Consider the following 17,781-nt stretch of genomic DNA (forward strand, 5'->3'; position numbering starts at 1 on the left):
CACTAAGGACTTTCTTTAATGGATCTTTAGTTGGGCATTTCTTCCCCATCAGACAGAATGTGCTGTCTTCTGCAGAATTCCTCCTACCTGTAACAATACACAAAGTAATGTAGCTCACTAGCATTATAATCACCTGCATCATCAGATTTCTGCCATATTTTTCATACCAACACAGTTTGGATCTTGATCCTTGTAGTTGTTGAGTTGTGTTTGCGTACCTAGACATTACAGTAAGTGTCCATTCAACTACCAAATTACTGCTCAAAACTCTCACTGACATTACTTGTAGTGTTTCAGAGAAAAGTCAGGATATACAAAGCTGCTATAAGTGGAAGAACTTCAGACCAGCTGCTCATTTTTAAAGATGGAAAAGTTATTTTCCAACTTTGTGAAAATGGTGACAGTAGAGAGCATTTTGCTTATTGATTGGTGGAAGGGCCCTCTTTTTGCAAGTTAAGGTCAAGACATCCTTGAGATATGTTTATATGGACTTTGTGTGTGTGGCTGTCAGTTTGGAGCTTATATTCCTATTAAGGGGTAAAGCTTCAATTTTTGAAGATGTACATAGATGTTCATCGTGTTTCACTGTTGCATTCATTACACTTGGGTTATCCTGCTGTCAGGCTACCCGCAGTCGGCCTGAATTCCAAAGTCCTGGTCCAGCGTCGGTTGCTGTCGCCTCTTCCCTGACGTCAGTGCGCCAGGGGTATAAAAGATGCAGCCGACGCCATTTTCTTCAGTCCTTCTTGCCGCACTGTGCCCGAAGCAAAAGCAGTTCGCAAGTGCCGGTCGGCCGACTCCTGAGATTTTCGAAATTGAATTTCAGATCCGAAGTCTTCAATAAAGCTAAGTACCCCATTGGGGAAACTTTTTTCTTGCTCCAGACCGATGTCAGAAAAAGTTAACAATTGTATTTCTTGTGGGAAGCAAATATCTCATAAGGATTTTCATTCTTACTGTATTCCTTGCCTAGGCCCTGACCACGACGTTGCTAGTTGTCGGTTTTGTGCTAGATTTAACCAACGCACTATTAAGCATCGGTACGATTTTGCTTTTCATTACTTTGGCCGAAGGTTTCACTATATAATGCCGTTGGAACAGCCGACGACCGGAGTTCATAAAAAGCGCAAGGAAAAAGAAAAGGACAGGCATCCGAGGTCCAAAACCGACGACGAAGCCTCTTCTAGGCTAGTCGCCGGTTCTCAGTGAGGCACTTTCGCAGCCCCTGACACCCGCTACCTCAGAGCCACAGGCCGCCTCTGACTCCCACGTGGAGACAACTAGGCCTCTGGATACTCAAGGTATTGGGCCTTCGGAAATGAATCCCTCAGATGGGTCCGGAGTCGCTGAGCAGGCATCGGCTTCTGAGGGTGTTTTCAGACCGACACAGCTTTATATTAAGCCAACTTCAGCATCCAAGGCAAAGACTAAAACAGTTTTAAAGACAAGGAAACAAGTACAGCATTCTCCAGGACAGACTTCCATGCCTAAGAAACAGATGCTCAAAATGACCGAAGACCTAATTACTTTGATCAGGGGTTCCCATCCCCCTCCTGATAAGAGACCTAGGCAAGACACTGAATATGATTCCTCTGATCAGGTTTCCATTTCCTCTGATTCCTCTTCAGAACAGGGATACTCTATTCCTCCCTATGAGGATTCTGATGCTGAAGAATCTATTCCTTCTGCTTTTCCTCCTGAGGATTACTCCTTTGGGGAAACCCTGCATACCATGAGGAAGCCAAGATTACTCAGAATCTAAGAAAAGGCTCAGAGACTTTCTTTTACTACCTCAGCACAGACCTCTTGCTATTCGACCTGTTGTAGACATTGTAGATGATGTATTTTCAGTGTCCGGCCTGTCTCCCGACTCTTTACCTCCTGCACCTGTTAAGCCAGACAGATACTGCAGGGCTCCAGATTCTCATAAATTTCTGTATAAAAACCCTGCTGCTGACCCAGAAACTATGTCTCAGGGTCCCAAAGGGGTCAAGGCCGCTACTGCAAAAAACCCTGTCCCCTCAGAGATTCAAGGGCACTGGACAGATGGGGAAAAAAGCTTACACTTCTGCTACCTTGGCTGTAAGGGCTTTAAATTGTCAGTTTCATGTGCTTAAATGTCAGCAATACTTAATGTCTCTGCTAAAACAGAAAATGTTGACAAATTCTGAATGTTCTGAGAACAAGGAAATGCAGGATTTATTGCATGCAGCTGAACAAGTGGGAAAGCATACGTTGCATTGTGGTTATGATTCACTGGAGGCCTCTTGCAGGGCCGCTGTAACAGGTTCTGTCATTAGAAGGCATGCTTGATTAAAGGAACAGACTTTGCCTGATCATGTTAAAGCAAAATTATTGGATGCTCCATTACAGCATGATACTTTGTTTGGTGTTAAGGCAGAAGAGGTGTTGAAGAAAATGGAGGATAAAGTCAAATCTATGCAGACAGTAAAGGATTTCTTACAGGTACAGCCACCCAGATTTAGCAGGAACTGGCCTTCTAAGAATTGGTCCTTTCCCGTGTCAGACAGGCCACAAAGAGGCAGATACAGACGCCCTAGAGGCAGACAACAGCCCCAGGGCTCATACAGGCCCAAACAATGGGGTGCTTCTACCTCCAAAAGTGGAGAAGACAAATCACAGCCACTTAGGAAACAGTCCCAATTACTTCCCTCTGCCATTTATCTTTTGGCAGCACCCTTAGGGGAAAGCTAGCACTTTTTTCACAAAATTGGTACATGATCACCCAGGACAAATGGGTCTTAAATATAGTCTCTCAGGGCTACATGTTCCACTTTCACACCCTTCCAAAGGCAAAAGGTATACCAGACCTGCCACACAATCAATGGGCAGAGGCACAAAAACAAGTTTCATCCCTCATGGACATGAGGGCTATTCAGACAGTGCCACAACAAGAGCAGGGACAAGGATTTTACTCAAGACTTTTCTTAGTACCAAGAAAGGACAAAGCATGGAGACCAATTCTGGACCTGTCTATTCTAAATACTTTTCTGGACGTTCCGAAATTCAAAATGTTGACTCTGCAGCAGCTTCTGCCCATGCTGGGCAAGAAGGCTTGGCTTGTAACTTTGGACCTCAAAGAGGCATACCTGCATGTCCCAATCAGACAGTCTTGCAGACGATACCTCAGATTCATAGCTGGCTCAATGCACTACCAATTCTCTGCACTGCCCTTTGGCTTATCTACTGCACCCAGGGTTTTCACAAAATGCCTAGCACCAGTAATTGCATTTTGCAGACAAAGAGGAATTCAAATATATCCCTACTTGGACAACTGCCTTATTCAAGCAGAGGCCAAAGACATTCTACTAAAGCATCTGGCGTTTGTAAAAAGATTACTAATTTGCCTAGGGTACACAGTAAACGAAAAGAAATCAAAACTAGTACCCTCTCGAGATAATATTCTTGGGTGCAAGCTTAAATACATCTGCCCAGATGGCTTGTATCACACCAGACAAACAAAGGCAAATGACTTATTACTTCAAAAGCATGGCAACAAAGACCCAGTTATCTGCAATAAAAATTCTGCAGGCTCTGGACTACATGGCATCCTGCATTCTGCTAATTCCATATGCAAGACTGCATATGAGGAAACTACAGTGGTATCTAAAAAGTGTTTGGACTCAACATTGCCACAGCCTGGAATCATTAATTTCACTCATTCCCTGCCTGCAACAGGAGTTTCGATGGTGGGCACAGGCCTGTCACCACAACAAGTGACAGCCATTCACTTTACCCACAGCCAGGCAAACTCTAACAACAGATGCATCAGATTATGCCTGGGGGGCCCACATGGCAGGAAAATGTATTCAGGGCACATGGCCCGCAAGCCAAAGGCATCTTCACATCAATCAAAAAGAAATGCTAGCTGTACAAAATGCCCTGACAGCCTTCAAGGACCTACTTCATCCAGGACAGCTGCTGATAAAGACGGCCAACACCACAGTCATGTGGTACATAAACAAGCAGGGGGGCACACATTCCTACCCCCTCTGCAGACGAGCCATGATTTTGTGGAACACAGCATTGACTTACCAAGTACACCTGCAAGCACAATTCCTGCCAGGAAAAACAAATGCTCTGGCAGACGAACTAAGCAGAAACCTCATGGATCCTCACGAGTGGCAACTAGATCCACAAGTCTTCAATATGATAACAAGGAAATGGGGCTGCCCAGACATAGGTCTTTTTGCCTCCCCTCACAACTGCCAACTTCAGAGATACTGCACAAGGACTTATCACAAACAAGCATGGAAAGTGGATGCTTTGTCATTCAGCTGGAACAACCTTACAGTATATGACTTTCCTCCACTGCCTCTCCTCCCCAAGGTACTCCTAAAGGTCAGACAAGAGAAGCCACAAATGATACTGATTGCCCAAGCCAACACTGGTACCCAATCCTAAGGAGCTTGTCTCAAGGCCCAGCCTGGACATTGCCTCAAATTCCTCATTTACTGACCCAACAAAACAATCAGATCCTGCACAGCCAACTCAGAACCCTAAATCTAGCTGCATGGCGGTTAGTGTAACCATTCAGAATACACCTCTCTCTCTAAAGCGGTTATGGATGTTATTTTGGAGGCCAGGAGGCCCAGCACCAGAAAATCTTATGCAGAAAAATGGAAGAGATTCTGTGCTTGGAACCAGGCACAAGGAATTGACACACTTGTTCCAAATATTCCTCAGATTTTACAATATCTAACTGAGATGCTGGACAAAGGCCTATCCTTCTCATCAATTAAGATCCATGCCTCTGCCATTTCAGCTCATTACAATATGGACCCACCTATTTTTTCACATCCATTGCTTAGGCAGTACCTCAGGGGGGCCAAAAACATAAGACCTCCAAGGAGAGCACCAATACCTGTATGGGACCTCAATTTTGTCTTGGAAAAACTCACACTGCCTCCTTTTGAGCCAGCCAATACAGCTGAGATAAAATTCTTATTATGGAAAACAGCTCTGCTTCTAGCAATAACTTCAGCAAGAAGAGTCTCAGAGTTACAGGCATTAATGGCTGTGGAACCTTTTATTATCTTCCATCCGGACAGGGTTTCTCTAAGGACAAACCCAACATTTATGCCTAAGGTAGTGTCCAGTGTGGCTGTTAACCAAACCATTCATTTGCCTACTTTTTACCCAAACCCACAGAATAAAGTGGAGAGACTTCTGCATTCTTTGGACATACACACACAGCTACTCTTCTACTTGGACAAAATTAAAGCTTTCAGAAAGACTGAGCAACTTTTAGTGGCATATGCTGCAGGATCACAAGGATAGGCTATCTCAAAGCAGACTATTTCAAAATGGATAGGACACTGCATTCATTTCTGCTATTCACAACATGGCAAATCAGTGCCTAAGGGCATTAGACCACATTCTACCAAGGCAGCAGCCACCTCAGCAGCCTTCCTCAGAGGAGTACCAACCAAGGATATTTTGGAGGCTGCAACTTGGACTTCAGTGCACACTTTTACTAAGCACTACCACTTACCTCTTTACTCTAAATCCAGAGCAGGCTTTGCCACTGCAGTTCTGCAGGGCCTTATAGCCACTCCTAATTCTATTTAGACCCAGCCACCCAACCTCAGCTTTGGGATTCAACCCAAGTATAATGACTGCAACAGTGAAACACGATGAACATAATACAGTTGTGTACCTACCATAAATGTAGATGTTCGAGTGTATTCACTGTTGCAGTCCAGGTTACCCACCCACCATCCCCCTTTCTTTGCTGGGACTTTTCTGTACATCTCTGTTCTATACAACCTATGTGGTGTATTTGCCTGTAGATGAAGGTATTGTTTATTTTAGTGCATGTTTTTATAAGCAATGTTTTTTAGCCTACCCTTTTGGGGGCAGCTGACATCTGGGGCAAGAAAAACTGAAGAAAATGGCGTCGGCTGCATCTTTTATACCCCTGGCGCACTGACGTCAGGGAAGAGGTGACAGCAACCGACGCCGGACCAGGACTTTGGAATTCAGACCGACTGCCAGCAGGATAACCCAAGTGTAATGACTACAACAGTGAATACACTCGAACATCTACATTTATGGTAGGTACACAACTGTACTTTTTGTGTGCTATTACTAAGTTAGTAGGTTTTAGGGGTTATTATGTATGTGTATTTTTATTTGAGGGTTTTCAGTAAAATAAAAGAGTTCTGCAAGATGTAACATAGGCTAAAATGGAGATGACAAAAACAGTTGTATAAAAGGTTAACCTGTCAAATAGTGCATAAATGTAACACAAATGCTGGAGCTAGACACTTAATAAAAAAGATGTCATATATAAAAGGTGGGAATAATAATCCCTCAAGAATATGATTCTTTCTTTAATGTCTTTAAACGTTAATAGTCTCACAGATAAATCCAAAAAAAAAGAAAGAGCAATGAACTATATTAAAAAAATGTAAAGTGCAAATAGCTATACTACAGGAGACACACTTGGAAATAACTGAACATATGAATTTGATAAAGAAAGATTTTCTGGATGGTTATTCAGAGGAATACCTGGGGCAGAGGAAGACAGGAGTACTCATATTAATTTCAAGAGGAGCTCCAATAGTAATAGAAGAGGAAAAAGGGCAATAATGGTAGATTTGTAGTACTAAGGGGCTATGGGCAAGGGAGGGAGGATTCCACTGGCATGTATGTATATCCAATTGAAAACTGCTATAATAGAGCTAAAGAAAACTCTGGGAGAAATAATCAGCTTTCAGCAAGAAATATTAATTATAACTGGGGACTGGAATTTGATTTCCAACAGTGAAGATGTGTCTGAGGGGGACCAGAAAGGGAAATATAACAAAGGATGGTAGATTTTTAAAGAAATGTATGAAAATATTTGGCATGGAAGATGTGAATTCAGTATTAGGAATTCGGAGTGAATTTGCATATTATTCTTCAAGATACAAAAACTAGGCTAGGCTAGACAGAATTTACATTTCACAGGAACATGTGCTTTTAATTGAAGGTCTTGATATGTACCCAAAAACTGTTTCAGATCATGGGCCAATAATAACTAAAATAAAAACACAGGGTAATTAAATAAAAGTGAGACACACTGGCACTTTCCCACCTATCTGTTGAAAGTAGAGGAATTTAAGGAATGGGTAGTGGAAATTATTCAGAAGCTATTAGAAGCTTCTGAAAATATAGCTAGGGAGTGGGATAAAATTAAAATGGAATTTAAAAGTAGGGTGGAAATAAAAGAAAGGGAGATATTGTTAAGAAATAACAATAATTATTTAGAGGGATTGACAAATGTTAACGTATTACAAAATAGAGGGAATCTAACAGAACAAGAAGAGGAGCAACTACAGAATGCTAAACCAAAAATAAACTACCTTGATAATATGCATGAGTTTAGAAAGATTGCTGTTAAGCAACTGTTTTTGACAATAACTCTAGAGCACAAAATCTTTTTACACAACTCAGACAACAAATTAGAAAGAGCTGTCACCAAGCTTAGGGAGCCTATTACTAGGAAGATAACTAGGGATCCTGTAAAAGTATTAGAAATATTTTGGAAATTCTATGAAAGTCTTTATAAAGCAGAGAAATGTGGAAATCAAGCAAAGGTACAAATGGAAATATTTATGGAAGAATTAAATATTCCAAGCCTAGAGGAGATGAAGGTCGGTTACTAGCAGTTAGGATAAGAGGAGATGAGATAGAAATGGTGATGTATAACCAATCTACAGGAAAGTCCCCAGGAATAGATGGTATAAGTTTGGAAGCTAGGAGGGGAAAAAACTGATGAAGGTCTGGAAGGTTTTGTTTAACAATACTTTAAATAGGGGGAGAAGTACCAACATCCTGGAAAAAAGCAGTGGTGAATGTAATACTTAAAGAGGGTAAAGATCCATCAGATCCAACTTTATACAGGCCCATTTCAATACTAAATCATGATTATAGTTTTTGTCTATAATGGCTAAAAGAATGGCAAAAGTGATGCCAAAATGGATAGATGGATCAGTGTGTTTTTGTGGATGGGAGGCAAACATTTGACAACATAAACAGAACAGTGATGATCAAAGGGAAGCAGAATGTAAGAAAATACCACTGTTGCTGGTGGGTTTTGATGCAGAGAAAGCATTTGACAGAGTAAGCTGGGATCTTATGAGAAGAGCAATGGAAGCATTTATATTCCTTGATAAAATTATAAGGTTGATTAGGAGGATATATGAAGGATCGGAGGCAAAAATTAGTTTGTGTGGGGTCCTCTGTGATCATCTCTGCTTGAGCAGGGGAACCAGGCAGGGGTGTCCTCCTTCCCCTTTGTTATTGGCATTATATTTAGAACCATTGTCAATGAAAGTAAGAGACTCAGAAATTCAAGGATATAATTGATATGGTAATCAAGAAAAGCTGGCTGTCTTTGCAGATGACTTTTTACCTGTCAAAACCAGAAAAAGGACATTACAGTGCTGTGGAACATACTGAGCCAGTTTCAGACCTTTTCTGGATACAAAATTAACGAAGCAAAAACAAAAGCAATGGCAGTAAATTATGTACTCACATATGAATTGATTCAGCAATATTCATATTTATAGGGACATGATAAAATGAAGTATTTTGGAGTATGATAAAATGATACTGGTGTGGCAGCTCAGGATATATGGTAAGAGACTAAACAAAAGAAAAGCTGAATAAATTGAAGCTCTGTTATATGGATATTGATAGTAAAATGCAAGCAGTTAAAATGTGTTTAGTCCCTTTAGTCTAATACACTGGTCAAGCATATTTTTATCAACCAGAGTAGAAGTTGTGGATAGCAATTAATAAAGAGCTGAAGGATTTTATCTCTGAGGGGAAGATTGCAAGAGTCAAGTGGGATACGTTTATTCTTGCAATAGAATGGGGTGGATTGGGATTACCCAGGTTGAAGGGGTATTTCAGAGCAGCACAGTTAAGGTTCCTATACATAGCACAAGCAGAAAACTATAATTCAAAGTAGAAAACGCTGATGACGTCAGTCGCCCTGATAGACAGGGGTCCAGGGAAGTAAATATTGTGGGAAGAAATATCCAGGGAATTGTTATGGTTAGGCTTGTATAGGCCCTAGGGCCAATAGCCTAGCACCAACCTATGATGAAACAAGGGGGAATCTCAAGTAACAGGGAGAGACTGAGATTTTGGATTCAGACCTTTAAGGAGAACAACAGTAATCATACAGAATATTATATTCATAAAGTAGCAGAAGGTCTTCTAAGAACTAAGCCAACATGGGAATGGAGAAAGGAGATTCTGTCAATAGGGATGACTGCAATTAGGGATACAGACAATAGGCAAGAGGGGGCAGGAATATATTGGAGAAAACTGGCATAGGAACCAAGGTACTGGGAGCAAGTAAGCAGAGAAGGAAAGGTAATAAAATGGGAAGATGCCAAGAACTTGTCTGGACTGCAGGCTAAAGATTGCCTTCCATATCAAGGATTGATATTAGAGTATAGTCAAAGAGAAAGAAGTAGGAGGGTCCTAAACGAAAGACCAGCAGAGGTAGTGTTTTTAGTAGAATCCAAAACAGAAATTGCCATTAAGAAAGGAATAATTAGTAGAGCATATCAAATATTGCATGGCAACTGTAAGAATCAATCAGAGGAGGTTAGGAAGGATTGGAAGACATATTAGATAAGCAATTCACAAAGAAATAATGGGGATATATGTATGTCTTCCAAACATGCAACAAAGTATAGAAGATTTCTGATCTTTGCCTGAAGTGCTTACACAGGTATTTTTATATCCCAAGCAGACTTCAAAGAATTTTTCCTGAGGTAGACAGCAAATGTTGGAGGTTTGATAAGGCAAAAAGAGGTACTGGGAACGTATTTTCTGGGAGGCTAGTGAGTTTAGACTTTAAAGATTCCCTGCAGACTGCTTTGTCGGGGATGCTGAGTGAGCAGGTTGGCGTGACTAGGGAAGTGTTTATTTGAGCTATGATACAAACTCGGAATTGTCTAGACATAGTAAGTCCTTGCGGAGTCTAATTATGATGGCTGTTAAAAAAGCAGTTACTAGAAAATGGAAATCAAAGTCTAAACCAACTTTACTAGAAGTAGTGAAGATAGTAACAGAGGTAAAACAGCTGGAACTGGGATCTTTAGAAAAGGGTGGGAGCAAATTACATAGGATAAAATGGGAACTGTGGGATTAATACATGCAGAAGAGGAACAAGGTTTAAAAGAAGGCAGGATTTCAGTGAAGTATGTAATGGTTGACTAACAATGACTAGCTATGTTAAAGTAGTGTATAATGTTTGCAAGGACAGTAGTGTCGGCACAGTTTGGAATGTATAATGTTTGCAACTCAGATTGTGTTGCTATGGTTTATTGTCATTTATATAAATGTAACATGGCCTATGTCATACATGATAATTTTGTAAAGATGTTTCTTGTTTTAAAAGATAAAAAACATTGTTGAGGTAAATCTCATGTCCTGTCATCCCCAAGCTGTGCAGATTGTGAACCCTCCCTTCTCAAGTCCTTGGTCGAAGATGTTGGGATAAGAGGAGGTACATCTATTCCCATCCTCCAAGGATGATTTTCAAGGTTCTTGTGCCATTATGTGTTTAGATGATTTTCTGCAGCCCATGAGTAACTGGTATGATCCTGGAGAGTTTCTCTAGAGTTATCTGGTTATGGTTTGGAAGAACCTTCACCAGTAATTGGTCAGCAGGCCCTGGTTGGTGATGCTCTATCTGCTCATCCTGCTGCAGGGCTTTTTCAGCAGAGCGTTGAATGAAGTTTAAATGTATTGTGTTACTTTAAATCTATAGTTTTTTAAGTTTTAATTGTTTAATTGTTTGTAGAATTGATTGTAGCTGGTGCTATAAATACTGATTTTTTTCAGTAGTAAGTTACTCCTTGAAGGCTTACTGTGGCCGAGGCGCTAGAGAAATAAACCTTTTTTACTGTTTTTTCTGTGGTTTCGTTTTTGTGAAGAAGCAGCTGATTCTTTGTCATTTTGTGCTAGTTGCTCATATTCATGACCAGTGATCCAGCTACAAATATACCTCAAATTTTTAGAGAGGACAATGGGGGTACTTCTCAATGTACTATGGATGGTTTCCTTAACATCAATTCGGAAAGAGAACGAGACCGGTATGATAGAAATACAGCTAATGACAATAATTCAGGTTTACCTATATGGGAACGTTTTTTGACAGAGACACGGAATAAACGAACGAATAATCTGTTTTCTAACATTGGTAAACGTTCTTCGGACGATTCAGTAGAGGTAAAAACCCTAATTTCAAAATTGAGTAATTTAATGAATAAGGAAATGGCCACGTTCTATAATTATACCAGTCTACAGAGGTATATTGATCTTGACATTGTTCCACGTGGTCTAAGAGCTTTGAAGTTGCCTTCTGAACCGTTTGATGTTACATGTGCAGATGATAAGAATTTTAAACAGAGATGGGAGAGAGCGGCACATGTGGATTAATATTCTTATTGAAAGAGACATGGTCAAGTTATCTAATATTAAAAAAGACATTAATGTGGTGTGTGCCAGCATTATGTCTTCATTAGACAATGTTCATTTTGAATCCTGTTTGTTGGACATTCAGGATAGACTCAATATACAGGAGAAGAAATTATTAGAGCAGAAAATGCGTAAAATTCAGCGAGACCTTCGAGATTTTGAACATGGAACTGCTTTTTTTAGATCAGCCAATCAGCGCTCACGTTCCAAAGTACGTTTCCAGGATGGGGCGAGTAGAGTAAGGGAGAGAATAGATAGCTCACACAGCATGGATATGCCTACTGTGGATCGTGGTAGGCATTTTGATAATTATGAAGAGAGAGATGAGTTTCCACCTTTGCCATCACCATCAAACGATCGCTATTTACAGGACAATTTTCGTCCTTATGGCGACCACAATAGACAGCGAAAGAGAAGCTTTCCCGAACGTGAACAGCAGAAAGGGGGCCCACAACGTCAATGGAGAGACAATAAAAGGACTAAATGGTATTAATGATAGTTTTGGAACTGTTATTAATTTATCTGGCTGCAATATTAATGAAAATGTTATTTCTGTTTTAAATTACGGTTTGAAGTTTATCCCTACGGTGATACTGCAATTATATAAGTGTAAAATAGAATTATTTAAATTTATTAGAAAGTTGCATTTATGGTATTATTTTTAATATCTTTCTACTGTAAATACTGTTAATCAGGATAATACATCTAGTTTGGATGAAGATGAATTAGAATGTAATTCTGTTGAGTCGAGTGATTCTTTTATATCTTGTGATAGTGAATTAAATGCGTATTGTGTAATAGATACCTCTGTTATACCAAAAAAAAGCACTTTTATGCCTCCGGTGGTACATATAGGAATCAAACGATTCCAAGTTATGTTGAACTTTGTGAAGTTGAGACATTGCTTAAAAATTCTGATTTACAACATTTGAATTATAATTTATCTAAAAATGAGTGGTTAGCTTTAATAGAGTTTTCCAAACAGAAAGAGTTAGTAGTTAAACCTGCTGACAAGGGTAAAAAAGTAATAATTATGCATTACACACAGTATTTAAAAATGTGTTTAGATTTGTTGAATGATGTAAAAGTATATAGAAGAGCAAGTGAAGATGATGTTGAACATTCTAAAAAGAATTATATGTCTTTAATTTTGAAGGGTTTGAGGTTAGGCTATTGGTCTGATACTGATGTTTCTAATAAATTATTAAGTGCAGATACAGGCCCTGCTTATTTCTATTGCCTACCAAAAATCCATAAAGACAGTGCTAAACCCCCGGGTAGACCGATAGTGTCAGCTAATAAATACTTTTTGCATAATTTGGGGGTTATTTTACACACAATATTGGTAAAAGAAGCTAAGAAATTGCCCTCATATATTCAAGATTCATTTGATTTTTTGAATAAAATAAAAAAAAGTTAGATGGGCAGATAAAATGAATTGGTTAACATTAGATGTTAAGAGCCTGTATACCAATATTAAACATGTGTTTGGTTTGGAGGCGCTATTACGTCAGATGGGAGACCATCCTTTTACACATTTACACATTATGTAATGGATTTAGTTAAATTTTGTTTGGAAAACAATTATTTTTATTTTGATAATCAGGTTTTTCAACAAATACAAGGCACTGCTATGGGTGCTGCATTTGCACCCATGTTTGCTAACATCTTTATGGGCCTAGTGGAACAGGATTGTATTTATACTAATGTCTTTTTTAGAAATCATGTCAAATTATACTTCAGATACATAAATGATTTAATTTTTTTGTGTGAAGGAGGCATACAGTCAGTACATGATTTTATACATGATATACAAGTTAATAGATTTGAAATAAGTTTTGATGGATTACAATATGATCAACAAGTGTCTTTTTTGGATGTACACTTATATGGTATTATTGGACAATACGTAAAAACTAGTATTCATAGAAAATTTGAAGTACCTAATGAGTTCCTAATGGGCACTAGTTGTCATCCTAAACATACTATAACATCTCTGCCTTTTGGGGAGTTTTTGAGAATCTCAAGATTATGTAATGACGATGAAGTATTTGGAACAGAAATAATGCGCACAAAAAAGATGTTTGAAAATAGATTATATGATAAAAGTTTAATTGAACAAGATATTGATAGAGTGTGCAATATTAGATATCAAAGAAAAAATTTAGTTCAAAAGAAAAATAATAGAAAGGATGTTACACAAAATAAAAATAAAGACACAAAGTCTTTTTGTAGTCTCTACTTATAATATTTACAGTGAAAAGATTCAAGATTTAATATTACACTTTTGGGACTATCTCAAGAGTTTTGGTGAATTGGAAGGATTAATTAATAAAAAATTGGTATTTTCTTATATAAGGGGTAGGAACATCAAAGATATGATTGTTCATACTAGATTTTTTAGACCTGATTCTAGGTTGTTTCATCAAATTTTGGCTCAAGGAATGTTTGAGTGTGGGAGATGTAGTTATTGCCCCTATATAGTTAATTGTTTTACACACATTAATAATATTTTGTTTAGATCTAATGGGACATATAATTGTAAAACAGAAAAAGTGGTGTATGCTATTAAATGTGGGTGTGAAAAATTTTATATTGGACAGACAAAGAGAATGTTCAAATTGAGACTTCAGGAACACTTAAGAAATATTAGGATAAATAAAAGTGATAGTCCTTTGGCTCAACATTTTCATCAATACCATGGGAGGAATTGTGCTACTTTAAAAGCCATGATTTTAGAACAAGTGCCTTTGGATGATTTAGATGAAAATAGAGTAAAAAAGGTACTTTTAAAGAAAGAAACTATTTTTATTTTAAAATATGGTACCTTAATACCAAAAGGTTTAAATACGGACTGTTGTTGGAAGTATGTAATTTAAATGTATTGTGTTACTTTAAATGTATAGTTTTTTAAGTTTTAATTGTTTGTTTAATTATTTGTAGAATTGATTGTAGCTGGTGCTATAAGTACTGATTTTTTTCAGTAGTAAGTTACTCCTTGAAGGCTTACTGTGGCCGAGGCGCTAGAGAAATAAACCTTTTTTCTGTGGTTTCGTTTTTGTGAAGAAGCAGCTGATTCTTTGTCGTTTTGTGCAAGTTGATGTTTGATGTCTTCTGAGAGCTTGTGGTTTGAGCTTGGATATATATATCATTGGGGAGTTTGGTTTGAAGTTCATTCTTGACAGGTGGATGTCTTTGGCTAGCTTGTAATTGAGGACCATTTCTTAACCATTTGATACTTGGCACCAGTCCTTCGTACTTTCACCTCTGCCCAAATTTACACTTGGGTGTAGCATGGGTGTCTCTGTACCCCCTCTTGCTCTAAATTCTCCTAACAGCCTCTCAGAAAGAATCTACCTACAGAGTTTACAGTGAAAAGTGGAAGTGTTTCTTCATTTGGGCCTCTTCTCAGAACATCGACTGTTTCTCATCCACAGTTCCAGACGTCCTTCAATTTTTGGTATATATATTTGATTCCGGTTCTAATTTTACCACAGTGAAAGTGCACCTTGTGGCTATCTCTTATTTTCATGTGGTTCACCAGGAATGGTCCTTCATTTTGCATAGGCTTTGTAAAGCCTATCTGAAAGGATTCTTCTTACTTAGACCTACAGTCAGAGAACCTGTTCCCCTTGGGAACTAAATTTTGTTTTGGAAGCATTGACAAAGCTACCACTTGAACCAATTTCCTCAACTCCATTAAAGTTCCTTTTTTGGAAAATAATGTTCTTGACAGACGTCTCCTCTGCTAAAAGAGTTTTGAAGCTTCCGGCACTTTCTTCATCAGCCCCCTACTTGTTTTTTTCACAAGGACAAAGTGTCATTCTGTATAACCCCATCCTTTTCTCCTAAATTAAATCTGAAATTACAATGACATAATCCATGCATATACCCACATCTAGATGTGTGTAGACAGTTACAGTTCAGTTTTCACATAACCAGAACTTTTCAAAAGAATTCACTGCTGTTTGTGTCTTTGTAATGAACAAGCTAAGTAATAAAAGTTTTCAGTTACTTTTTTCCAGATGGATTTCAGATTGCATTTTATATGTCCATGCTTTGCACAACCAGCCTGTGCTGGGTAAATCCAAAGCTCATTACACCGGGGCAATGGCAATTTCTATCACCTTTTTCATATGTTCATTGATAGATGAAATCTGCAAAGCTGTCACTTGGTCTGCTTTGGTGCGTCTGTCCTCAAGGGCCTTGTGTCATGAAAGTACCCTGGCAAATGGCTTTGGATTCTGATCCCACAATTCAGATCAGCTGGACTGAATAAATAAGCTACGAAAGTTAATATGATCCTTTCATTCATGTCCATCTGATACAACGACCCACTCCCATCCCCCTTTTCTTGTTTTCCTTGGATTTGTAGGACCTGAATGATCTTGACTTTTTCATTTATGAATACAAAATATATATATATATATATATATATATATATATATATATATATATATATATATATATATATATATATATATGCACACACAGATATATTTGATAGGGGAACAAACTAGTGCATGATGGGAAGTAAAGGGGCTTGAGGGTGGCCTACTAATGCTCTTGAGTTGGATCTGACAAGTGGCTTTTGGACCCACAGGTCGTTTTGAACTGACATGAATGAAAGGATTTAGCATTAAGGTAAGTACATAACTCTCATTTTTACTTCATTTTTAGTCTTAATTATTGTTAACATTTAGTTGGCAGTTATGGAGAGACTGCATCAGATCAGTAAAAATGTTTTGTGTGTTTTTTAAGACAAAGGTATGTAAAGATAGAATATTAAGAAGAGTAGAGTGCATTGATCTGAAAATCAAATAACTACATTTTTTTTCTCCTGCTACAGAAAAGAGCACTGAAGCTACAGCAGCAAAGACATAAAGATGAACTAGAACGAGAACAGCAACGAGAAAAAGAAATGGAAAGAGAAAGGCAGCTGATTGCTAAACCTGCAAAAAAGACATAATGACAGGCTGAGTTAGACTGGCTGTATTATAAGCAGTAAAAATGTTGCTGTTCCTGTTCTCAGCATTGTACAGCCAAATATTTTACAAGCATTGACAGACGATGGAACAGAAACATGCTTCATTAACATTTTTTACCCACATGTTCACCATTCATTTTTGCTTTTGAGTATTAATACTGCAGTAAATGCAGGTATATATTGGCAGTATCTGCACTACCACAGAACCCCATACAGGCAGTGCCACAAGGCTACAACAGTTTAATGCCAAATTTAATTAAAACTTCATGCCACCAGGTAATTAGTACATGTATTTTCATCTGTTTATACAGGAATTGCAAAAGCACATCAGCATTTACAGAACAAGACCTTGCTCGTTTTCCTCTAATAAGTATGCATGTGAGATATAACAAACATGTAGTTACTTTCCAGTCTCTCTGTTTTTCTTCATAATTTTCCATAAACGTTTGCTGATAAATTCTTCAACTTTACTGTCTCCTCAGATTAACATAATTGTATATGTAAGACAGTTTGATGGAAATGTTTGAGAGAAATGTGAGCTATGAGCTGTTTTTGTCTACAGGTTCAATAGGAGTAAACAGTTTGTTGATCCATTTTCATTAAATGGGATTACTGGATTTGTTGGTTTTTGAATTAATTGCTTATTAGTAAATCAGTTTAGATTTGTTGATTTACGACTGGTACATGTGATGTCAAAATCGAGCTACAGGAAACATGTAGGACTGAATTCACAGACAAATGTTATTTCTTCAGTGACCACGGTTGAAGGACACTTCCATTCTAATACAAAATTATCAGCATTACTGCTCTTTCGACCAAAGAATAAGTCTTGCATTTAGTGTTTCACCTGTTCTTGCTTCCTGCTGTAATCATTTGTAAAATTATTTTATGCTGTTAAGTCATTGTAATTGCATTGTGATTATAGTGTAAAATATAACAATTGCTCTGCTTATTTGAGAGCTCTGATTACATGTACAGAATGTAACTGTTTAAATGTTGACTGTAAATGTTCCTGCTTGGGAGGGTTGTGCTTGAAAAAGGTCCACAGATCAGCTCATCCACATGCTTAAGAAATGTAAATAAATAAGTAAATGCTAAACATATAAAACTTTCCAAAGCTGCTAATCTTGCCCCTTAATCATACAGTGTACTGCCTGCTTGGATTAATCCAGATGTTCTTCGTGTTTCACTGTTGCAGTCATCACATTTGGGTTATCTGCTTGCAGGTAGCCCTCAGTCGGCCTGATTATCAAAGTCTTGGGTCCTGTGTCGGTTGCTGTCTC

The 17,781-nt window shown here is 38.3% G+C and overlaps 1 protein-coding gene across 1 annotated transcript in view; it reads left to right on the forward strand.

Annotated features, from left to right (window-relative positions):
- Nucleotides 1–17,115, forward strand: part of BLOC1S6 (biogenesis of lysosomal organelles complex 1 subunit 6) — a 341,949-nt gene extending 324,834 nt beyond the window's left edge. The window contains exon 6 of the mRNA XM_044077633.1: nucleotides 16,361–17,115. Coding sequence (XP_043933568.1) covers nucleotides 16,361–16,480 — 120 coding nt within the window. The 3' untranslated portion in view covers nucleotides 16,481–17,115. The remainder of the gene's footprint in view (nucleotides 1–16,360) is intronic.
- The last annotated feature ends 666 nt before the right edge of the window (nucleotides 17,116–17,781 follow it).

This window comes from Protopterus annectens, chromosome 7.part0 (genome assembly GCF_019279795.1).
Source record: "Protopterus annectens isolate FY-2018-M chromosome 7.part0, PAN1.0, whole genome shotgun sequence".
Taxonomy (NCBI): Eukaryota; Metazoa; Chordata; order Ceratodontiformes; family Protopteridae; genus Protopterus; species Protopterus annectens.